General features: G+C 35.1%; 2 protein-coding genes across 9 annotated transcripts in view; both read right to left on the bottom strand.

Annotated features, from left to right (window-relative positions):
• Window positions 1–25,248, bottom strand: part of NEUROD1 (neuronal differentiation 1) — a 1,109,848-nt gene that overhangs the window by 779,868 nt on the left and 304,732 nt on the right. The window lies entirely within an intron of this gene.
• PDE1A (phosphodiesterase 1A) overlaps window positions 1–25,248 on the bottom strand; it is a 473,087-nt gene that overhangs the window by 310,240 nt on the left and 137,599 nt on the right. Inside the window, exon 1 of one of the 8 annotated variants that reach the window (XR_007718099.1) lies at window positions 1,219–3,059. The exons of 4 other annotated variants lie outside the window; for them this stretch is intronic. Coding sequence is in view for 3 of the 4 variants with exons in the window: in XM_050750556.1 (XP_050606513.1) it covers window positions 1,219–1,271 (53 nt within the window). In the remaining variant the exon portion in view is untranslated. Of the gene's footprint in view, window positions 1–1,218; window positions 3,060–25,248 lie in introns of those variants that run through there. 3 more of the 8 variants (XM_050750556.1, XM_050750559.1, XM_050750558.1) reach the window with 3 other exon arrangements.

Here is a 25,248-nt window from a genome sequence, read left to right as displayed (position 1 = left end):
GGTGAATATATTTTGGGGGTCATTTTAGATTTTTGGTTATTTACCAACATCATTGCATAAGACTTACAAAAACGTATTTAAGTAGATGGGGATTATAATACTAAATCCATATACGTGAATTTAAATATAATTTATGTTCAAAGGAAGACTTTAAAACAGATTCAAGCTAACATCTTGTTTTAAGCATTACAAAAGTATAATGCTGCTATTAATAATTCAGTACTAATGTTTAATCAATACATAAAAATGGCCACATTTTATATAATTATATTCCTCGAGGTCTACTCATTCATTATGTAAAAACCACAGAGAAATTTTGCTCATACGTTTTATCATCCTGTATTTAATTCCAGACCAAAACCAGTGGTTGCAACTTGACTTTAACATTGCTAACATGTAGTATCTCTGCTTTATTTATAATATTATTTTGTGGAAAGAACAAAACTGATATATAACTGACTTTCTTAAAAATCTTCTGTTTTAAGGTGCAAAAAATAGTGTTCAATTTCTAGATACTTTTAAATGACTAATTTTTTATTATAAATTCTAAAGTACATAATAGGTAACTAAAGAATCCAGAATTAAAGAGTCAATGAAGAAACAGCTGCTTTCTTAGAGAAAGGGTGTACCTCCCTCCAAAATTAAACTTTAGCTCAATCCATTACACTGTATCTACATTTCGCCTGGTCATAGATTCCACCACAGTGTAAATTTTTTCCTATCACCCTGTTGTTTAACTGCTGGTCTGATATTCCTGAACAAGTTGTAAAATGTGCACTCTAGTAAAGTAGCTATCAAGTTCAAATTTATCTCCTGACACTTAACTCCTGAAAGGTGTAGTATTCACAGCACTGAAACACTGCTCTTGCCTATAATCAGTTGAAAGAACTAAGCACAACGTTTCCTATTTAGAGGGCTGTGCAACAGCCCACAGAAACAGCTACAGATTGCATAACGTTTCCAAAGTTTTTCCAGTACTATGTCATTTATGTGCTTGAATAGTTAAGATGTTTTTTAAATGTATTTTCAGGAGTTGATAAGCGTTTGTACACAAAGTTTCAGAAAATGAAAAATCAAAAGGCTCCCTTGGTATGCCTGAAGTTAAACTTTAAGCACTCTTGATTGCTCTTGATTAGTGGCAGACCTCAAATTAAGGATGAAGGGAGAAACTATTTTTCCTGACAGCCCTAGAGCCACCTGGGATGCAGCATTACTTACCTAAAGATGGGTCTTTGGAGATGTTTCTTCCTGATTGTGACATGGTCATCCATTTAAAGGTGAAGGTTTAACTTCTTCCTGGAAACCACTCCAGAAACTCCAGAGAGGAAATGTGGAAGCTTATTCTGATCTATTGTGCTGCAAGGAGCCCAGAAAGAAAAAGTAGTTTCCTCTTTCTCTTTTTGGGTGCTGGGAGAAAACTTCCCTGCTCTCTGCCAGCTGAGCAGTGTGTCCATAGAGGCCACATAAGACAGGCACGTTGGGGCACTCCCCCACAGAGCAGGGTGTGCAAAAACCACCAAGAGTCACGTTGATCCAGGCAAGAGAAGTGCACGGGACCCTCCGAAACAGAACAAAACAAACAGAAAACTTCCTGCCCCAGTGTCATCCAGGTAGAAACGCCCTAAGTTATTGCAGCCATGAGAGCTCTCCTTCCACATGCTGGTCAAGCTCCGAAAGGCTAAGTCCCTCCCTGTCTTTAAAACAGACTGTTCTGAGGCTCAACTTTTTTTCTTCAAAATAAAAGTTGTACAGCTGGTTCAGCAGCCCCATGTGAGTACCCTCTGAAAGTTTGTTCTCTTGAAATAAGAACTGTATACAAATTAATGAAGAAAGATAGGCTGGGGTTGCATGGCTGGCTCTGCTTCAGATTATAATTATTTTACAATCTTGCTTGCATTCATGCTGGCTGAAGTGTGGAGACGACTCATCATTTTTAGCACTTGTAATCTAATAGCCTCCTCTTGGCTGAAGTTGAAGATGCCATATCAACTGATAGAAGCCCATGTGAAGCTGACCAGAGCTTCAAAAGTTAGAAAAACAAAAAATGCTAATTTCTACTGGTGACATTATACCCAGATGTCTGTACCCAAATGTGGCTTTCCAACTAAGAGGAAATATCTCTTGCAAAAAAGAGATGGAAACACACACACACAGCCACATGCTTTTTTAACAAAAAGTCCCTCCACAGTGCCCGGGAGCCTATGGTTTATATATTATATGATGAAATTTGGATTTCTAAAAGTAAAAGGAAAGCAAAGCAGGTATAAAAGAATTTGTGAACAACTGAAAATAAATGATATTAAAAATTGTTTTCTTTTAGAAGACAGATTTACACTGTGGAACTCTTATTCTAGTTCCAGATAAAGGGAATGCTCGTATTTTAATGTAACTTATTTTGGAGACCTTCCTGTATCTGAATCACTGACAAAGCTCCTGTTCAGTCAATAATGTCATAAGATTCCAGATCAGAGATTTGTAATAAACTAAATCATTTCAAAGCATGATTAGAATGTTTTAAATATATGCATGTAATAAGAGGGGGAAATGAGTAACATGCATGCCTTCAGTTGAATGATCCATAAAAATAAAGATCAAATGTCACGAAGGAGGATACAATCTGTAGTTATTGGCACTCTCCAAATACTTACAGGGAGAAAGATCACCTTTTTATTTTCCTCCCTGAGGAGAGATAAGGAAGCAGAAGAGAGTTATAAGGGAATCATGGATTTTATTGAGCCGTTCTAATCCAAACTAGGAAATGTAATCAGTCTGAGAGCATTAAACTAAAAATAAAATAAATGGGTTCTAGTCCTAGTTCTATTGTAAATATGCCGGGCCATTGAGGGCAAATTTCTTGACCTGTCTGAGCCCATCTTCTTCTTTGTAAAATGAAATTATAATATTAATTGAATTCTATATTTCCTTCCAGCTTTAATGGTACTATCATGTTATTTCTAAATATGATTAGTCTGCATCTTGCCAAGAAACTGTCATAGAAGTTATGACGCCTGATACTTAAAAAGCTACACTTATTATGTACCATTATAAATAAATAAGGAAGCTATAAATAAAAAGATGATTTTATATTATATATAACATATTTATACGGATATTACATAGTTATATAATGACATCTATGCCACTGTTCTCTTTATGATCAATAAGTATCCAATGATAAATTCACATGTGTGCTATATAGCAGTTAAATACACAGACCATCTATAAACAAATTTAAATGCAGACTTTTGAAGCAGATGCTTTATTATTACCATATGCTTTGGCTTTCTTTGTATTTAGAAAAGCACATAAGTAATAACACATTGTACAGGTCTTCTGGAAGGGTTTTTGCATTTGTGGGTAGTATTCAATTTCTGTAGTCATGGTTTACCTATATTACCATTATAATATAGCATAAATATTCCTCCTGAGGGACAATTCAAGAAAATAATTAGCCCATCAACTTTTAAAAATTAACTTTCATTTTGTCTTCTTTTGAATTGGAAATGTGACACAATTTCTACATGAACACAATGGAGGGAACTCAAGACAAATACTAATAAACATCTAGCCAAGGTACAGTTCAAATGGCAAGCAAGTATGCAATATAACTTGAAGCCCAAAGGCTTGATTACCAGCTGAAGAATCTGAAAGTTGTTAATCACGGGAAATCCATAACATACTTCATTACCTTAGGTTTATATATATATATTTTTTTTTTCTGTGATTACGTTAGAAAGTTTAGATTCACTTTATGGAAAGCACTATATTTAAAACCAATCTTAGATCCTATAGAGCATTCAGATGACACCAGTAAATTAAATATTCACTGGGCACAAAGAAAAATATGTATTTCTTAAATGTTTTTATTAGCTTTTTCTCAAAGAACATTTAAATTTAACGTTGGAAAAAAGTTGACTTTATCAACTTATTGAACTTTAATGTAGTATTCAATAAGACAGAAAGATTTCATGATTATTAATTAAATTACAAAAATATATTCCCTACATTAACACAACTGTAGTGTGCAAAATACTAAAATATATGCATACATAAAAAGGCCAAGTCTCTTATACAATAGACTATAATTTATTATGAATAGTTTTTTTCCTGAGGGGGGGTCAGAAAAGGTGTTTTTATTTTTCCTGTTGTGGAAAAACAAAGTCAGGCTGACTTTGTCTAACACGTTCACACACATACCCTACCCAACTCAGTGCTGTTAGAAACTGTCCTAACTGGTGCTCAATAAATATGTTAATTTGCTAAAACACTCAGCTGAAACACACCAAGAATTCCATCTAACCAACTCATTTTGTGTGACAAAACGCATAGATTAACCCATGTAACCTTTCCAACCAAAAGGACCCTAAGAGTGTCGTGGTATTTTCCATTAAGCATCATGGACAAAAGGTAAGCTTTTCTTTGCCTAATTTCCTTCATTGTTATTGTCTGACTGTGTTTGTAATACACAAGCGCCAAAGCATGCAGTGGCAAAAAGGTCATTTGATATTATGCCATCCCAAGCACTGGAAAATGCATGGATCTGCAGGTTCTCAGTTTAACCATGTAAGTCTAGTCAAATAGCACGTGAGACCACATGTGTGTTCTTTTTGTTAAACAACATTTAATTCAACACAATGTTACAAGTTATATATTTTAATGAGCTTTAAATTAAGTGCAGGAGGGAAAAGAAAATGCAAGAAAGAAAGGATTAGATGGCATTTTAGGTTTTATCATGACACATATATGATATTATCTTAATTTAAAAAAAACACAACACTGCTTCTTTTACTCTTCCTTCTCTACCATTCACCAAAATTAAAGCTAGGCTTGTGTATGATTAGAGTACCTCACACACCTAAACTCCAGTTTAGTTGTTGCCAATCTTTTCTCTTTTTTTGATATATCATACATGAAAGATGAAGTGTACATGTGATCCTCTCCCAGAAAAGTTCCAAGGTCTTGCTAAAATCATGAAAAGCAAAACATGGGCATTAAATGCAAACACTACTATAGTTTTCATTTGTCATAACTAGAAATATCACGTCAATAAAGTGGAACACCACTTGGTCAACTATACCATGAGATAAATGGCAGGGTGTAAATTCTTCCTCATAAACTAACCATAACTCTACCCCTTTACCTCTAGAGGAAAAACTACTGCATATAAGTGAGTGAGAGTAGAATCATTTTTGAAATAACTTAAATCTGACTTATCCTTCCAAGGTAAGTCATTCACAACTTTCAGCATTTTGTTCATTCTTTATAACACATTTCTTGCTACAAGTTTTACAACTGACTAAGAAGTAGTAGATACATGATAGAGCTGGGATTTGAACTAAGATGTCTCATTCCTGAGCCCAAGCTTTTACTCCTCACAGTAGACTGTCATCTTGGCAAGCACTCTGTCTCTGGGGTCACTCAGGATCTTTCTGGGCTGTGTTTAACATTCTATTGGGAGAAGAAATAACTAACCAGTCTAGAGAGTTTCTGTTCTTCTTCTAACCGCCTGCCCTACTCAAGTGTCATAACATCGCCAATTATGTTCCCAATACCTATAAACACCAGCCCTAGAAATACTTCCAAAGGGCCCTGATTCACTTGATACCAAGGTGAATTGAACAGGCTTATAGATTATCTCCTGCTAAGATATGAATGAAAGTTCTGTTCTATTATAAAGATCCCTAGACTAAAGTCAAAGAACATATATTTAAACCCCAGCTTTAGCGGCAAGTTTCCCTTCAACTCCCTAGTCAGTTTCTTCACTAGTCAAACTAAGAGGTTGGACCAGATGACCTCTAAGATCCTTTCCAGCTCTAAAATTCTGTGACTCTCTGACTAACCCTATGATAAAATGTCAAGTTCTTTAAATTTAGTGTCCAAGCAAGAATAAACTCTGTAGTCATTTTTAACTTTCCTTAACCACAACAAGGTCATGCATACCACTGGAATACTTTTCATCTCCGTTGTCGTAGGATTAAAAATACAGCACATTACTCAAACATGAAAATAAGTTACAGCATCTTTTTTTTTTTATTGAGCTGTTGCTTTTTGTTGTTGTTGTTTTCCTTGTAGCTTCAATCCGGAACTACCCTCACTAAGCTCTGGAAAGTCAGGGATTAGTGTCTGTTGTATTCCCTGTACATGGTATATAAAACACGCTCACTGGTTATTTGTTAAGGGAACGAATGAATACATGAACAAAGTGATCATTAATGCTATCTCGTCATCTTTTTATATAAATACATATTCTTTTTCTAAAAACTCAGTCATATCTGTTAAATGTGTAATCTTTCATATTTCCTCCAGCCCATTGTTTTTCTTCAAGGAGACACCTGAGTTTATAAGGAAGTGGGTTTCTATGACCTTGTGGTGGCAGGAAAGAGGTGGTCTCAGCCCCAAACCTGCAGGTCCCTGATCTTCTTTGTGTCCTCTGGTCTCTGCAACTATGTCCCTTGTCTGTCTTGTCACTTGGTTTCCTGCACACATCTACAGCTAAAATTCATGGCTTCTCTGGTCAATTGCCTTAGTTTGGGAACCTTGGTCCTTTGTCATGGATTGAGTCAATCTCAGCCTTCCTTGCTGCTTCAATGTCCTCTAAGTCTCATCCACACCCTCCACTTGGATCTCTATTGAGGCTATTAAACCCTTGGCATCTGTCTAGGACCCCCTAGCCTCTTGCTGTGGTCACGGCAGGCTCATGACAGATAGACTGCCCCATCTCAGCTAGCTTTTGACATCCTCACAGGGCTAACAGAACTTCCTGAGCCTCCATCCCACACAGGTACTGAGGACTTAGGATTGGCCACACCATACCTCCATTTCTACTCTGTCATAGCTAACTCACTAAATCACAGCAAAATCCACTCTGCTTTAGCTTTTCACTTTCAACCAAACCTGCTCCTCCTCTGGGATTTCAGCTTATAGGAAAGAAGTCCAAATACTTTGACCATTTGCACAAAACACCTTCCATTGGGGGTTCCCTTTTCTATAATTCATCAGGGCAGAAGAGATGCTTTTCCTATCCTATGAGGGAGAAAATATCTTAATTTATCTCTTGTATGCCTTTCATCCATCTATAACAGACCCATGTTCAAGTCTACAGGCCTTGATCATGTATATCAGGTAGAGCTTCAAGGATTTGAGAAATAATTTTTGGTGTGAACAAAGTCTGGCTTTCAGAAATATTGTCTTAAAGGGGCTCAAAATTTCCATTTAGGTTTTCAAAACTGGTCCACACCTGTGCTTCTGGTCATACACATCAAAATGGAAGAGAGACAAAGATATTATCCCCATATATGATGAAGCTTTCTTACTCATTTCACTGGGTGCATAATGAGGACAGCATACCACAACATCCACGTTCTGCCTGATTCAGTCCTCATGTACTTGTAGCTCTCATGTCAAAACCCTGACCTTTGGATCATTCCCCACTAGCTGTGCTGGCATTTTGTGCCTTGAACACTTCACGCTCTTATCCTGCCTCTTCTGTAAATACTGTTCCTTGTGTTTGAAATGCTTTTCATCCTGCTCATTGCTCAGATATCATTGCAGTGTCCCTCTTCAGAGATGTGACTCCTGATAACCCTATTTTAATTTCATGTACCTGTACCTGCACTTTTTTCCTCCCTCAGCAAGTACCATAATCTGTGTGCATCATAATCTGTTTAATTTTTTATTCACAAATGTATCTGTTCAATGCATGAATAAATCCATTCTGCAGGATGCAATAACTGAGGAAAATATCAGAACATGTAATTTACCCTGACTACTATAAAAATAAACCTAATCAAGTTATACCAAAAATATATTTTTCTCATATATGTGACTGTAAGACCCTAAAAATAGACTCACTGATCTCTTGCAATGTTTCAAAACATTTCGTAAAACTTACATTCGTGTTTCATATTTGCCATTACACTTCTTCAAATCTGGAGCTTTACACAAATGAGAGCAAATACAATGGCATCTTAGTCCATGTTGTGCTGCTGTAACAGAATACTTGAAACTAGGTCATTTATAAAGAACAGAAATTCATTTCCTCACAATTATAGAAGCTGGGAAGTTCAATATCAAGGTGTCAGCCTCTGGTTTAGTGAGGGCCTTTTTGCTACATCCTCAAATAGGCAGAAGGCAGAAAGGAAAGCTAATTGAAAATGAAGCCTTTTTTTTTTTTTTTTTTTTTTCCCTGAAAGGGCCTTAATCCCATTAAGTGGGGAGCAGCCCTCCTGGCCTAATCCCCTCGAAAAAGTCCCTACGTCTACTACCACACTGAAATCACCTGAATTTTGGAGAGGACACATTCAAACCACAGCAAAAGAGAATTGTAAAATTAACAATACAACTGACAATCACTTTGAAAATGGTTCTCAACCTCACCAGAAATGTTTTCTATCTCAGGGGAAAATTTTCTATTCATTCAGTAGCTTTATACTAGATTCCCTTGACTTGTGTATCAGACTCAGTTTATTGACCACAAATTCAATAACAAAATACACCAGAATTATTATTTTCTTAGGTTAATTAATAATAAAGTTCATATTTATAGTTTCTAATGACAAAGAAAAGCTGTTCCCCAAATTGGCTAACTCTCTGGTCAGTTAAATCCATCAGAAACAAGGATTTCTACGTCAAAAGTAGAAGAAATTCCTCTTTGTCACTGAAGTGTAGAAGCAGATCAGTTAAAGTTTGATTGGCTCCAATTAGCACTCCCACCAGTTCTGACAGCCTTAAGTGCTGCCCGTCAAAAACCTTCCTATAAGTAGTGTAACATTCTATGAAAACATCGACGACAACAACAACAACAACAAAGGAAATAATTTAAAACAGATTCTCATAGCCAAACATCCATTGCTCAGTGTGTAATCAACCAATATATAAATCTACTATTAAAGGAAATGGCTTTTGTATAGTAGGCAGTTAAAGGAACATTGCAAAAACAAGTCTCCTTAATATAAAATTCTCTTGAGTCAGAGGTCTAAAAAGGAGATGGCTGAACAGGGGCTTGAGGGATGAATAGATATTCAACAAGCAGGATAAGAAGAGCAAGCAGAGTGTTTCATAAGCCCTAAGTGTCATGCAATAATACATGATTTCGAGTGCACATGGTGGGTGAAACTGTGGTGTCACTCATGCGGCATTCGCCTACAGAGTTACAGAAGCTCACACCATCACATAAAAAGAGGGGCTGTAATTAGGGAAGTGATCCATGTGATATCAAAGTTTAAAAGCATGTGATTCAGAGGTTTACTCCCCAAATATGCCAAAGATATTCTTATCTGCAATTCTTCAGTCAGTGGAAAGCTGTTCAAAAGTAGCTGCATACTGAGACTTGGTTAGCTTCTCTGAAACTATGAAGTCCATCACTAAATCAACAACCTAACTTCAATATTGAGTCGTCCTTACCTGCTTTCCTCCATATTTTAAGTTTGGCTTCAATATGATGCTAAATTGGATTAGTAATTTTTTAAGTCTGCTTAAGCTTTCAGTAATGCTTATGAATAAATGTGCAGAGCTACAACCAAGAAATGAATTGAATCAATGTCAGTAACGGAAAATTTCTAAATGCTAACCTATTGACTTCTCTAAGCTTTGAGAATTAGACAGCAATAGATTTAATCATGACTCATACTGACTGAGTAGAAGCATCCACTTACTTTGCCAGACTTCCAATAGTGTGTTTGGTAAGGTTCTGTGTAAATAACCCAAATGTATAGATATAGGTTACAACCCTTATTACCTTTCTAATAAATACCACATGTATTTGTACCCTCACTCCCTAAAAAATTCATTCTAGTTTCAGCTTTTCTCTTTGCTTCTACAGAATACTCCCTCCACCCCAAGTGCACTGTAATAATCTATCCTTGGCAATCTCATCTTTGGAATTACTATCTTCTTTTGAATATCAATGTATCATTACCATTAACTGTTCTACGACATGCCATAGTTACCATTTTTTAATACTTTTATTTTATTAAATTTAAAATTCAAATTCCATATAGGATTTAAACTGGTCAGTAGTGCTTTCCTAAGCCCCATACTGGACACATTATTTACTGCATCATCATTGCATGGCTTAATACCAGAATAGAATACTGGAAATCAAGTCTATCTTAGAAATGCTGCATCTTTTTCAACACTATGAACCTTCATCTTGCTCTATGGTACTAGAAAATAATAATTTTCCCTCATCTGCTCTTTTCTCTACATGACCCAATGGAAAATGTGGAGGGAGGAAAGTTGGGATGTGTTTGGCAGTCATTTACTATGTGTCAGGTACTATACTTTATATGCCCTGTTTCAGTTAATTCTACATAACACACCTGAAAGGTAGAATATCATATCTTCATTCCACACTCAAGACAACTAGACTTTAGAAAAGTTATATAATTTGCCAAAGACTGTATAGTTGGTCTATTACAGTAATAGGTTTTGAATGCAGTCTTTCTGATGCTGACATCTTTGTTCTGACTAACATATTGCACTGCCTCTCCATGATCATATTCTTAGTTTTAATAGCAGCCTGAAAGAAAAAAGCACCTTGGCCAACCATATTTTTAAAATTATAATTCTCTGATGATTTAAATTAAGTTGAATTCTAGCAGGAATTGAGACTTGATTTCAGAGACACATTTATCTGGTTTGGGTCAATCTCACAATACAAGCCTTGCATGTGGATGGATCAATGAACCATGAAAAGCAGAAGACTAAATATTTGGAGGCTTTAAAGTTCAAATTTTGCCATTTGTTTGCTGTATAATCTTCCTCGAATAAAAGTGTATAAACAAAATTTCTGGTCAAAACATCACTGAGAAACTCTTGGGGAAAAAAATCATTAGTAAATTTGCAAATGAAGTTGTGATATATGTCCCCAACATGCAGAATGGGTCTCCAACACAAAGGTGTGTCTGTAAGGTAATTTTCTCTTTGAAATCATGTTTGCAGCCATTCAAATTGTAAAAAGAATTAATTGATTAGTTAAAATTCTCTACCTTTAGACCGGGCACAGTGCCTCACGCCTGTAATCCCAGCACTTTGGGAGGCCGAGGCGGGTGGATCACGAGGTCAGGAGATAGAGCCCATCCTGGCTAACATGGTGAAATTCCGTCTCTACTAAAAAATACAAAAAATTAGCTGGGCGTGGTAGCGGGCGCCTGTAGTCCCAGTTTCTTGGGAGGCTGAGGCAGGAGAATGGTGTGAACCCGGGAACCAGAGCTTGCAGTACTCCAGCCTGGGCGACAGAGCAAGACTCCGTCTCAAAAAAAAAAAAAAAAAAAAAAAAAAAAAAAAAAAAAAAAAAAAATTCTCTACTTTTTTTCTAAATCACTTCATAAGATATTTCACCTTCACTGAAAAGGCTAGACAGGCTCCATTCATAGACTTGTAAGGCTCAGAGTTACTTATGAGATTACCTAGCCCCTATATCCAATAAAAGAGCTGTTGCCATTACAGAGCACATATGTACCAGGCACCACCGAGGATTCTACAGAACCTATTACACTGAATTCCCCAGATGACAATATGGGACAATATTAGTATCTAATTTTAGAGATAGCTAATATTGTACAGCTGGGACTGACAAAGCAAAGATTTGAACCTGGGACTGCTTTTCACCAGAGCCCACAGAATTAATTACTAGTGCTTTAATTACTTGTAGGGTTGGGTCCATCTAATATGATTCACTTTGATTCTTTCTCTCTGTTTCTTACAATCATTTTATATTTTTATCTTCATTCTTTTCTTTTGCTCTGTTTCATAAATAATTTTCTTTTCCAGTGATAAACATCAAGTATATTATTAACTAATTCTTACCTTAAGTTTATGGAGATTCTGAACTCACTTCTCTTGGTTGTTCTGCAAATACAGAACAATGCTGTTGTTTTGAATGTACACATTCAGTATAGTTCATGAACATCAATTTTTTGACCTTGAGGTAATGAGTTATTTGTTATAAATAGAATCACAGACTTCTGGAATCTGAAGGGATTTTCAAGGTCAAGTTATTCACCCTCCTAGCCATTACAAAATTCCTCTTATTTTTCCTCTCAGAGAGCACTTACCTCTCAAGTATCCCTGAGCTGGTAAAAGTAAATCTACTGTTCCCCTGATCTCCAAATTTAAGACCTCTCATAATATGAGCATTTCATCTTGTTGAACACTACCTGTACTTAAAGATAGAGACTTCTTATACCAAGTTATTTATCTTATACCAAGTATTGATTGTTATTATCAATACACAATCAAAAAACAACAATCTACTCCAAGAATGGAGGGAAAACTGGCTGTGTTCAGCTTACTAAGAAGTCCTCTGTTGGTCTCCAATGGGGCCACTTCTAAGGCATATTGAAAGGTAAATTTTGGTTTTAATTTTTAAATTTTGAAAGATAATCTATTTTTAAAAGTAATTTTAGTACAATAAGGAAGTGCATTCATAAAACAAAAGGAACAAAAGAGGCAAAGAAGGGAGAGAAAGGAAGACTCACAGAGGAAATTGTGCTGTTGTAGCAAGGTTTAGCCAGCGCTTGGAAGTTCATCAAGGGAAAATTATTTACTAGAAATACAATGTAGGGAAAGAAAGTTCAGTCAAAAAATGGTAGAAAATAATGCAGAAGCATGAAATGCCATAGTATTCAGGAAGGTATCCTGGCGTGACTTAAAGGTAAAAATATGAGGAGAAATTACAGGAGATGAATCTGAAAAATTATAGAGACTGAATTATACTGAAGAGCTGAGACTATATCCAATAGGCAATGGGGAGCCACTAGTGGGCTACCATCAGAGAAATGATACCTTCTACTTTGCAGTTTTGGAAGATCTCACTGAAAAGTATAGAAAATATTTTTGAGGATTACAAGTATGGGTACAGGGATATCAGTAAAAAGCATGTTATAGTAGTCTAGGTGAAAGATGACTGTGGCCTGAAGTAAGGCAAAGGCATTAATTGCAAACAAGAGTGTATTCAAGAGATATTAACGTAGTACACAATAAGGTGTACTGAATGAAAAAGAAAAAGGATTCTAAGATAATAATGAGATTTCTCGTTTGTTATCTGGGAGGATGGTGTAAGAAAACCCAGGTTGGTAATAAGAAGAAAGAAGCATAGTAGTAAGTTTACTGGTGACACATACTGAGTTTGTGATGCCAAAAGATGGTTCAAGTGAAGATATTTAATAGGCAATTAGATATTTGAATGGTGCAGGGGGGTAGTGTGATGAAAGAGGAAAGAAGACCATTATGGAGACAAAATGTGGGGGAATTTTATATAATTTATATAAAATTATATATATAATTTATATAATAATATATTATATATAATTTATATAATTTTATATAAAATATAAAATTATGAATGTGGATGGCCTTGCTCAGAGAGAAAATTTAGATTACAAAAGAAAAGTCCCAAGAACAAAACTCTGGCAATTGAGGAGATGGGCAGGGAAGAGTATTCAGCAAAGATGTCAGAGAGAATTGGGAGTCAGGAGGAGAAGTTTGTCCTACAACAGAAGCGGAGAGGACATTGAGTGGAAGAAAGATGTCACTGGTACCAAAGCTGCAGAGCAGTCAGAGAGATTCGTGGAACATGTCCACTAAACATTTCCAGTAAAGTTGGCAGCATGGAAGTCACTGGTGGCCTTAATTAAGGCAGTTTCTGTGCTGGAACAATTCTATATTCAGTAAGACAAAAAGTTCTGAAACCAAGAAAACCTTTAAGGTTGGGAGAATTTTTCTGATTAGGCACACAAAACAAGCACTTCAGTTAATTGTTTCTATGGAAATAAATATGAAAGGAAGATATGGGCTAACTGTACAAATATTTGAAGTCACAGAAAAAGTACATATGACTATCTGTTTACATGACAATATTTTACTTTGAAGAAGTTGTTGTTTTCTACTTTTAATGCCTTGATTTAAAGTTTCTGAGGATATTTCTTCTTTTGGGAGGACATGTATAGGAACACAACAGAAATATAAACCAAAAGAAAAGTTGCCCTAATTGTGTCTTCCTCAGTTGGAATTCACTTGTATAATCTTTTCTGGTTATGGTATATGTAGAAAGGGTGACACTGTTGTCCCAGAGCATATAATTTAAGCAAACACAGATTATCTCATATATCCTCCTCTTCCTTTCAGGATTCATTTCCAGAATCCCAGTGCTCTCATTTTAATTTCTGGAAGTTCAAGTCTCAAACTGAAGCAATCATCTAGGGTTAATAGTCTACATATTTTCTTCCCATTCTGATTTCTACACAAACTCGCGTATTCTGTGTTTCATTGGCTCAAAATGGTACTCTGAGCCAGCAGACCCGAGGAAGAAATGAAATCTGCTAATATATTAGGAAATGACAAATTCTTCTTATTACATTCTGGAACACAATTATCAAAAACTCTAACTGAAAGTAACTGTGGCAGATCAATGGGATGCTATTTAGTTATAGGCATGCCTTTAAATCATACCACATAGCTATCTATTCTTCCTGACTATATGCAGACATCATATACTTCCACTCAACTGCAGTAAATGCCTATTGTGTTTTCATTTATGAAAAAGAAATAATAAATGCTTGACATATTTCTGCATTATTAAAACAAGATATATTCTAAATAAAATACCTTTCTATTGAGAAATGAATTAACAGTACATAAAACTTAAGGCATATTTTCAATATTAAAATTGGATTTTTCCAAATTATCCAAAATGCGTATTATACCAATATTATGGGTTTAAAATATTCTTTATTTTCTCTTCTACGTTAAAATGTTACTTTTATTGTATATTTAATTTTCATGGGGATTTTTTGCTTTATTTCTCTTCTTTTCTGCTGATTTTTCTGCTCAAGCACCAAACTGGTTTAATTACTGTAGCTTTTTGTATGCCTAAACATTGAATAATAACAGTCTTCCTTCAGTTTATTTTTCCCCTTACCACAAAACTTTTTTGGATATTAATGTATGTGTACTAGTCCATTCTTGTGTTACTAATAAAGACATACCTTAGACTGGGAGATTTATAAAGGAAAGAGGTTTAATGGACTCACAGTTCCACATGGCTGGGGAGTCGTCATAATCATGGCAGAAGACAAAGGAAGAGCCAAGGGTCATCTTACATGGCAGCAGGCAAAATGGCTTGTGTAGAACTCCAATTTATAAAACCCATCAGCTCTCATGGGACTTATTCACTACACGAGAACTGTATGGGCAAAACCAACCCTATGATTCAATTACCTCCACCTGGCCCCATCTTTGACACGTGGGGATTATCACAATTCAAGGTGAGATTTGGGTGGGGACAAAGCCAAACCATATCAGCATGTTTATTCTTCTCCATAAATTTATTTTTATATATAATCATTGTATATATACAAATCTATTAATTTGAGCAAAAGAATATTGAGGATAATAGGAGTCAGGTGGCTCATAATTGGAGATGGAATTTCACATATGGAAAGGGGAAGAACTAAAATAGGTACTATGGCATTGGCTAGAAGTTAGAGGTACTGGTATAAACCATAGGTTTTATAAATATAATATATACAACCCTAGCTATGTCCAGTGAGAGGAGCAAGAAACGACACAACAGTAGCAATTAGCACACTTAGCACCCACATGTTAGTTTCTATATATGATATGCTACTAAAAGTGATCAAGATTCTTTATAAAACAGGCTGAATCCAGGGCTGAGGAGAGAGAAAGTGCAAGATAAATCTGGAATACATCACACTAGAAAGTAAGGATGCGTTCAAAGAATTATGGGAGCATATCAAAAGAATATGCGAATGAGCTTGAAGAGACTTCATTTATCAAATCTAGGACAATTTGAGCATCTAAATAAATAATGATAGCAATGTTTTATGTCTTATTGCCCACTGAATAAAATCAGAATCCATGAGTCATTACTGATAAAAATGAATGAATGAATACATTAGGAATAAAGGTCTTCCTATTGGAAAACACCAACTGATAAATACCAAAGGAATGATAGAGCTAGAAAACCAGTGAATAGTAAAACCATTGGGTGAAAATTTGGTGAGAAGGAAGCAGGATATTTATACAGTCTCAAAATGTCATTCTATAATTTCTAATTAATTCAAAAAATTAAAAATGGGAATATTACTGGAATTGCATCACTATTAGGACAAACTAGGATTAATTATGTACCTTCTGACCCAATATCACAAAAACAAGTCAACTCATTTTAGTAGAAATAAAAATGTCTAATTCTTTTGGTGGAAATACCAAACATAACCAAAGTGAGGGAAAGTCTATAAATAATTGGCCTGTACTCTAAAAATGTCAAGGTCAAAAAACACAAGGAAAGGTTGAAGAACCATTCCAAATTAAAAGACCCAAGAGAACTGACAACTAAATGCAATGTATCATCTTATATTTGCTTATACATTAGGAATTACATAGATATAAAAGATTATTGGGACAAAGACAAAACTTAAAAGAGAACTGCAGATTAAACAGCATTTTATCTATATTAAATTCTTTGATTTCAATTGTGCTCTATATGTGCAAAGGTGTGATAAAAATTATATGCATTATGTAATACATATTTAATTTGATTCTAGTCATATAATAAACTTCATATTTATATGCATGTTTAATTTTACATGAATAAAGAGAATAAAAGACAATGATAAATGGGGCAAAACATAAACAAGTGTTCCTGGAGTTCCTTGTACTATTCTTGCAACTTTAAAATTATATTACATTTGAAAATTGTTTAAAAACTAGTTGCAACTTTAATTTTTAAATCATATGGAAATTATAGATTTTAAAAGGTCAAAGGAAATGTATAATTTAGCATTATCTTGAAATGTTATATCTTACAATAAATTTTGCTACATCAAAACTTTGTGATGCCATATTTCGGAAGCAAGGTTAACAACTTTGGGAGAATGACATCTGTGTATTGTCTCTATTTATAGTGATTTACAAACAAAACAAAACAATCAATAATAAGTAAGATGGGTAATCAGTGAATATGTTGAGTATTAAGCCCAACCAAAATCTTCCCCCTTCACCCTGAAGGGGGTTCAGGTAAATCCCCCTTCTAAGGTTTACCTGAATTCTTCAAGTAGAATCAATCATACAACTCAACTCACATACCATTGTTTTTCTAATTTTCCTAGGACATATAAAACTTTCTACCTTGGATAATAATTACGTATACACACATTATCTTTGAGAATCAACTAAAAGAACTCCTTAAGCATAGAACTCCTATTTGCTTAAAAATTTTTCGGTGCCTGCCAGATGCCCTTAAGATGGTCAAACTGTTTAATTTACATTACATAAAATATTATATACTATATTTAAGCTTCATAAATCACATATATATATATAAAATATAGTTTGGCTATGATGTGGTTTGGCTCTGTGTCCCCACTCAAATCTCAGGTTGAATTGTAATTCTCATTGCTGGAGGAGGTTCCTGGTGGGAGGTTATTGGATCATGGGGGCAGATCTCCCCCTTGCGAAATAGTGAGTGAGTTCTCATATATGATGGTTTAAAAGTGTGTGACACTTCCTCTTTTGCTTTCTCTCTCTCCTGTCAACATGCGAAGATGTGCTTGCTTCCCCTTCACCTTTCACCATGATTGTGAGTTTCTTAAGGCCTCCCCAGTCATGCCTCCTCTACAACCTGTGCAACTGTGAGTCAATTAAACTTCTTTTATTTCTTTTTTCTTTTTATTTTTTAATTTTTTTTATTTTTGAGACAGAGTTTCACTCTTGTTGCCCAGGCTTGAGTTTAATGGTGTGATCTCGGCTCACAAACCCCCGCCTTCTGGATTCAAGCAATTCTCCTGCCTTAGCCTCCCAAGTAGCTGGGATTACAGGCATGTGCCACCACGCCCGGCTAATTTTGTATTTTTAGTAGAGACAAGGTTTCTCCATGTTGGTCAGGCTGGTCTTGAACTCCTGACCTCAGGTGATCTGCCCACCTTGGCCTCCCAAAATGCTGGGATTTCAGGCATGAGCCACTGCACCCGGCCAAACTTCTTTTTTCTTTTTCTTTTTTTCTTTTCTTTTCTTTTTTTTTTTTATTATACTTTATGTTCTAGGGTCCATGTGCACAATGTGCAGGTTCATTACATATGTATACATGTGCCATGTTGGTGTTCCGCACCCATTAACTCGTCATTTACATTAGGTATATCTCCTAATGCTATCCCTCCCCCTCTCCACCCCACAACAGGCCCCGGTGTGTGATGTTCCCCTTCCTGTGTCCAAGTGCTCTCATTGTTCAAATCCCACCTGTGACTGAGAATATGCGGTGTTTGGTTTTCTGTTCTTATGATAGTTTGCTGAGAATGAGGGTTTCCAGCTGCATCCATGTCCCTACAAAGGACAGGAACTCATCCTTTTTTATAGCCACATAGTATTCCATGGCATGTATGTGCCACATTTCCTTAATCCAGTCTATCATTGATGAACATTTGGGTTGGTTCCAAGTCTTTGCTATTGTGAATAGTGCTGCAATAAACATACGCGTGCATGTGTCTTTATAGCAGCATGATTTATAATCCTTTGGGCATATACCCAGTAATGGAATGGCTGGGTCAAATGGTATTTCTAGTTCTAGATCCTTGAGGAATCGCCACACTATTTTCCACGGTGGTTGAACTAGTTTACAGTCCCACCAACAGTGTAAAAGTGTTCCTATTTCTCCACATCCTCTCCAGCACCTGCTGTTTCCTGACTTTTTAATGATCGCCATTCTAACTGGTCTCAGGTAGTTATGCACAGCAGTGTGAGAACAGCCTAATATAGGCTAGGTCTCTCAAAATCTCACCACCCACTCCTTCACTAAATAGACACACGGTCCAGGCTTTGGCAATATTGGATGACTTTCAGTTCACCTAAATCACTATATTTTTCCCTCCAAGAAGTTTTAGTTCCTTTGCCTAGAATATGCTTCCTTCAAATTCTTCCCCCAGCCATTTCTGGCTTAATGTTTAACCCTCAGTATGGGTATGTCTTGCTTCTAGAAGTCTTCCTTGAGAGTCAAATCTGAGACAGATGTCCCTTCTTTGTGGCTGTGTATGTTTACTTCCAGTTTCAAATCATCTGTAGCATGATTACAATAGCACTTAACTTCTTTTCATTAATCATTAACTATAACTTTCCTGTCTTATTTTGTACAGTATTGAGGGAATAACTCATTTTTGTATTCCACACTTTTCTTTAATACTATCTTGTATAAAGTAGTTTGGCAATTAATAAATGTATATCTATATTGTACTTGAGGAAAATGCTACTTATGAATTTTGAGTTTGAAGAGAAATCTATCTATGTATCTATATATCTACATAGATATTTATCTCTTTCTCTCTCTCTTTCTTGCTCAGACCTCTGAGAAGGCTTAGAAATAATGACAGCTCAGTAGCCATGGGCATACCTAGCACCAAGACCTTAGCTTCTACATATCATTATCCACTAAAAAAGAAATCTCCATCTATCCACACATGCATGCATATGTAGCTGAATAACTTATGTTTCCCAAAACAACGTATTTCAGTACTTAATTTAGTACTCTTATTCTTCTTTTTGAATAGAACAAGGAAAAAGAGTGGAAAAGATAGCTAATCCTCTGGGGTTTCATATGCTAAAACAGTCCTGAGATACACAAGTTAAACTTGGCATACTTTGGATCTGGGCCAGAAATTGTTTTTATTGGCTGTAGAAAATGGAATTTTAGATCATGTTGAGCCACACTATTATTATGTTTGGAAATGCATAATGTGATGGTCGAGCATTCAGTGTGACTAAATGAGTTTATATCTTCTGGAAAGTGATTGATCATATTTTTCTCGGCATTTAAGCCTTATGCAGGCAAAAAGAAAAGAAGTTTTACTTCCTAACACCATTTACTGAAAATACAGAAATATAAATATTTCCAAAAGACAATGAGGAATTATAAAGGAACTTTCTTCTAAATATAGATATCAAGATCTCAACAGGATTAATATAAGCCTAAAGTCAGCTTTTTATTGATAGAAAAACAACAGTAAAACAAATCATTTAGAGTAAATAGTTTATGCCTTGAGCTATCACCTCAAAATAAACATTCCATTTTCCCATTTGACATTGACTCAAATGACATTGTTTTGCTTCTAAACAGGATTATTTTTTCTAGGTTCCATGGATGTCGGTGATTTCCTTCAGGAGAGTTGAAACTGATAAATATTGTTTTAGAGAGCTGATCTGGGAGTTGAAAGGAAAATATTTTATGCCAATAAAAATTAAATTAGCTTCAATGTGAAAGCTATACAAAAGAGGAAAATACATAACACAAGAATATAATTCAACGATTTAGGCAATATTAAGAGCTGAAATACCATATAGCTTTTAATATTATTATTTGGATAAGTTTCTGCCTAAGGCAATACCAATTTAAACATTTCCGGTTTCATTCCCGCCAAATATTGTTGTTTTTTCCATTATTGAAGCTTAAAAATACTTGGGCTGTTTTAAAGATTAGTGTGTTGGCATAAAACTGCACATGCTTCCTAAAAGTATTTTCTTTAACCCTCAATCATGACATTTAAAAATATTTTTCATGGTATTTAAATATTGTCAAGGACCTCATTAGGCAATTAGTTATGATAGAAATGAGGTAACATGCTGAGCCATGAATATTCAGTATTTATCACTACTTAAAATGCTAATGTGCAAGATAAAAATGCCAAGTACACTTTTTTGGATTCATTGAAAATTATAGGGATGGCATTGTGTTTTCACCATCTTGGCTTTTATCAGTATATTAAGATTTTAAATATAATAGCCAGAATATATTAATTAAAAAGCAAAGTTGTTAGCAATGGTTTCCAAGGGTTATTTTGTAGTGTCTTAAAATGCTGGCTAGATGAAAAGCATGCACAATTACCACATCTCCTGCCTAGAAGAGATTGTAGACCACTCAGCTCTGTTAGAACAGCATACCAGTGAAGTCAAGGTTCAATTAACATAGGACAAAGATAAACTTATCTTAGCCATTGACATCATAAAGGCATGCTGTTTACCCCAAATTAAATCAGGTCAGAGGATGGAGATAAATTTTACTGCTATTAAACATTTGTTAAATTGAGTGCAGTCTCCTGTTTTGGTCAGGAGTGATTACTACAACATACCTTGACTGAGACTAAGTATTCTCTGTCTAAAATGTCAGACTTAAGAACTGAGGACAGATATATATTTGCTTTGAAGCAAAGAGCATGTATTTAGATTGAAAATTTGCTTTGTAAATGGAAATAAAGGAAAAAACAATTAACAGATTTGCTAATATTGACGTTTGGTTAATTAACTTACCTACATTACACATGTGGACTGTTTAGTTCAAATGATTAAATATTAAGTTTATGTGCCTTTCAATGATTAAGCAGCCTTCTCTGATAGAGAATAAAGAGCATGAACTCTGGTTTGGTTGGAATCCCAGCTCCTCATCTAACAAGGTATGTGATCCCCAGAAAATTATTTCAAATAGTTAAGGTTAAATTTCCTCATCTTCAAAGAAGGGAAAAGAATCATGACCACTATATAGGATTTCTGTGTTTTTTAAGTGAGATAATATATATAGATCACATAGACAAATGCCTGATACATAGTAAACCTGCACAAAATCTTTTGTTTTGTCATTTTAATCTATACATTAAACTCTAGAATTACGCTTACAAGTTCGTTAGGTTCAAAAGGACGGCCTCTGGGAAAATGTTTACTTTGAGAACTTTTTTTCACTCTCACACACACACACACACACACAAACACATATACTCTATTCATATTTTACATATCACTTTATTATATTTCCCTTTATAAATTTTCGTGTTCCTCATTATTCCTAGATAATGTTGCACTTGGTTTTGATGTCCTAATATCTCATGTCATCTATGAGCAATCATTTCCAAGCAGATGAAGCTGGGATATGGCCACATAAGACCATATGAGAATGAACTGAGAGATTTTCCAGACTGTGAACACACCTGACCCTCTACTTCCCATTCTTGCCAAATTCTGACACTTTCCAGTGACCTTCCTGATTACCAGTTTAGTTCATGAGGAGCCCTTTTTGCTGATGACAATGTATGCCACAAGTAAAGAGGAATAGAAGAAACAGGTTGTAGACCACCAAAAAGTCAAGGTCCTCACACTTTCAGTAAGGATGATGTTGTTGTAGGCCTGGAGACTAAGGGATTCCTTCTATGAGGCACGCATGCCTACCCTGTAAAGACCATCTCAAAGGCTATATTTTCAACCTTATTTTCACTGGTGCTCTCTGCTCTTTCCCTCTGAACAACCACAAATCTATCTATACTTTCTTATGGCATGACTCACTTTCTATTATGTATTATAGTTTCTTATGTCCATGACACATTTCGCTACTAGGCTTCTGTGCATTACAGATAATAAGTGATTTCTGAATTAATTAATTAATTAATTAATATGAAATGTCTCCCTTTGAACTGTGCCTAAACTATTTAAACAGGCTTGCACTTCAGAGTTTCATCCATAATCTGTCATATAGATGTTTCTGATGAGCACAAACATTGGTCAACTTTTTGACATTATGGGGCTAGAACACAAACTTCTTGGAGCTCTAGTTTTGTCTCCTTAACTATGTGATACTGCTTCACAACCCTGACGTTACTGCTGTTTTCCCAGATCCCAGTCATGCCTTATGATGACAAGCTGCATTTTTAACATTTTAGTGCTACAGTATAAGCTCAGTGAACCTTCTTTTAATTTGCAAATCTTTGGTTTTCCTAACATTTCAAGATTCTAACACTCATGCTTGGCACATTGGGTGTGCTCAGTAACTTGATTTTATTTCTTCCATTCTCCCTTCCTTCCTATCTCACTCCTTTCTTCTTTATTTTAAACCATTTTGGAGCATACGTTTCTAATCAATAAACAAATAAAATCACATCATTTGCTTAGCCTTATCATTTAGATTTTTTTTTTGTTCTCATGTTGAAAGCAGATTTTAAAGACTTATAGTTTAGAATTACCTTTGAATTCTTCTTTCAACTTATGTTTCCCTTTTGGAAGTCTGGTTTACACATACCCCGAAACTCCACAATTGAAAAGTATATGCGACATTTTAGAACCCAACAGAAACGTTGGGTTATGGACCATTCTTCTGTGAAAATTGTAAAGAATCTCAGAAATTTAGAACTGAAAGAAAAAACTTCAAAGGCATTCCAAAACAGCTCCCTGTTCTTTCCACACTACATCCAAAAAAACTATCACCCACTGCTAATGACTGTGCATGCCAGCCAATTTTTATCTACTAACAAAGGTATTCACTTTCAGCAGAGTTCCAAATTGATTTAATTTAGTGCAGTTTGATGGATAAAATCTAAACGATCTTTTTTATTTAAAAACTAACACTACAGAGTTGTCTTAATCTACTGTGGTTCTGTTTTTAGCAGATACAAACATAAGTTATGGTGTTGCTGTGGAAAGGTACTCTAGAGATTATTTGGTTCAGACTCTATTTTCCTCTGGGGAAACTGAGACCACAAGACATACTAAAGCAATATCTTTTTCCTCTAGCCCACAAATTTAAAATTGATTCTTCTCTATATTTAAAGATATATGTTTAAATTTAAAATAATTACTATTGGAGATTACAGAATTGTACTACCTACAGGATCACATCACACACACAAACACACACATACACACACACAACCCAGGAAATCCTTCTAAATCTTCTTAGGATAGTCTTATCAAACCTTGTAATAAGCCTGTGAATAAAAGGCATCACCAAATGATAGCTTATCTAAATGTGGATGTATCCTTGCCAAATATCTAGGCTGACCCAGAAAAAAATATACCAAAAAAAGAAAAAGCAAATGAAAAGACAATTAACTCAACTTAACCAAAAATGAAAAAAAGAAAAAAGAAGGAAGAAAGGAAGGAAAAAGAAAGAAAGAAAGAAAAAAAGAAAGAAAGAGAAAGAAAGAAGGAAGGAAGGAAGGAAGGAAGGAAGGAAGGAAGGAAGGAAGGAAGGAAGGAAGGAAGGAAGGAAGGAAGGGAGGGAGGAAAAAAAGAAAGAAAGGAAGAAAGAAAGAAAGAAAGAAAGAAAGAAAGAAAGAAAGAAAGAAAGAAAGAAAGAAAGAAAGAAAGAAAGAAAGAAAGAAAGAAAGAAAGAAAGAAAGAAAGAAGGAAGGAAAGAAAGAAAGAGAGAGAAAGAAAGACATAATAACAGCTCCATGGAAAAATTCATTCTGTATCATGAATAGTGAAAAAATGAGGAAAGGCTATAAGAATAACCTCCCTCACCTCATTACCTCTCCCTATACTCCTTCACCAAAGGAGGATGTTTGTAGTTCAAATATTGTCAACAGCATTTCAGGTTGAAAGGAGAAAGTGCCTCTGTCTGATTTTTATGCCATACAGGCTTATTTTCCACATTCTCTGAGAGACACTAAACATTCATTCTTTCACATTTTTACCTTTATTTCTATTTATATTTCTATGATTCTACAGAATCATAAAGTCCTAGTATTCATAAAATCAGATGTGAAAGAGACCCATATTTGAATGTTGGTTACATTACTTAACTAGCTATTTGACTACCAGATAATTTTCTGAAATCTCTCTGCCTCGATTTCGTATTACTAAAATAGGCTTGAGAATAATTACTACTACATAGGGCTGCCCTAATAACCGAAGAGAATCAGAGTGAATTTTGACCCCTCTATAGTATATGTAGCATTTAAATTTAAATTTTTTTAATGATTAGACTTTGGCTATTATACCAAACTAAATTACACCAAGTTGGATCATCCATGTAAAGCATTTATAATACTACAACATAAAATGTGCTAGCTAAAATTATTTTTAGGTTGTTGTCAAGATTAAATAAAATAATAGAAATATATTAATTTCTGAGCATAGAACACGGCACACAGCAAGTGGCACTCAATAAATGTTGGCTTTTAAATCATTATCGTCATTATTACCACTGGTATTATCTTATTTACTCCTACTGCCAACTGCCTTCTCTTTTATTCAATACCGAAGGAAACAAAAGCACCATCAAGCACATATCACATTTTCAAAAGACTATGACACTACCAATATTTACTAACCAGAGAGAAGGAGAGAATGGAAAACGGAAAAGAATGGAAGAAATGGAGACATAAAGTGCCACATCGAGCCAGAAAGTTTCCAACTGAAAAAACAAGCTATGAAATCTTCCATGAATGGAATTCAGGGCTGGCCAATTTATGACTCCAC

Source organism: Macaca thibetana, chromosome 12, assembly GCF_024542745.1.
Source record: "Macaca thibetana thibetana isolate TM-01 chromosome 12, ASM2454274v1, whole genome shotgun sequence".
NCBI classification, from domain to species: domain Eukaryota; kingdom Metazoa; phylum Chordata; class Mammalia; order Primates; family Cercopithecidae; genus Macaca; species Macaca thibetana.
Note: the sequence above shows the minus strand (reverse complement) of the source record. Positions and strands in the feature narration are given on the sequence as shown.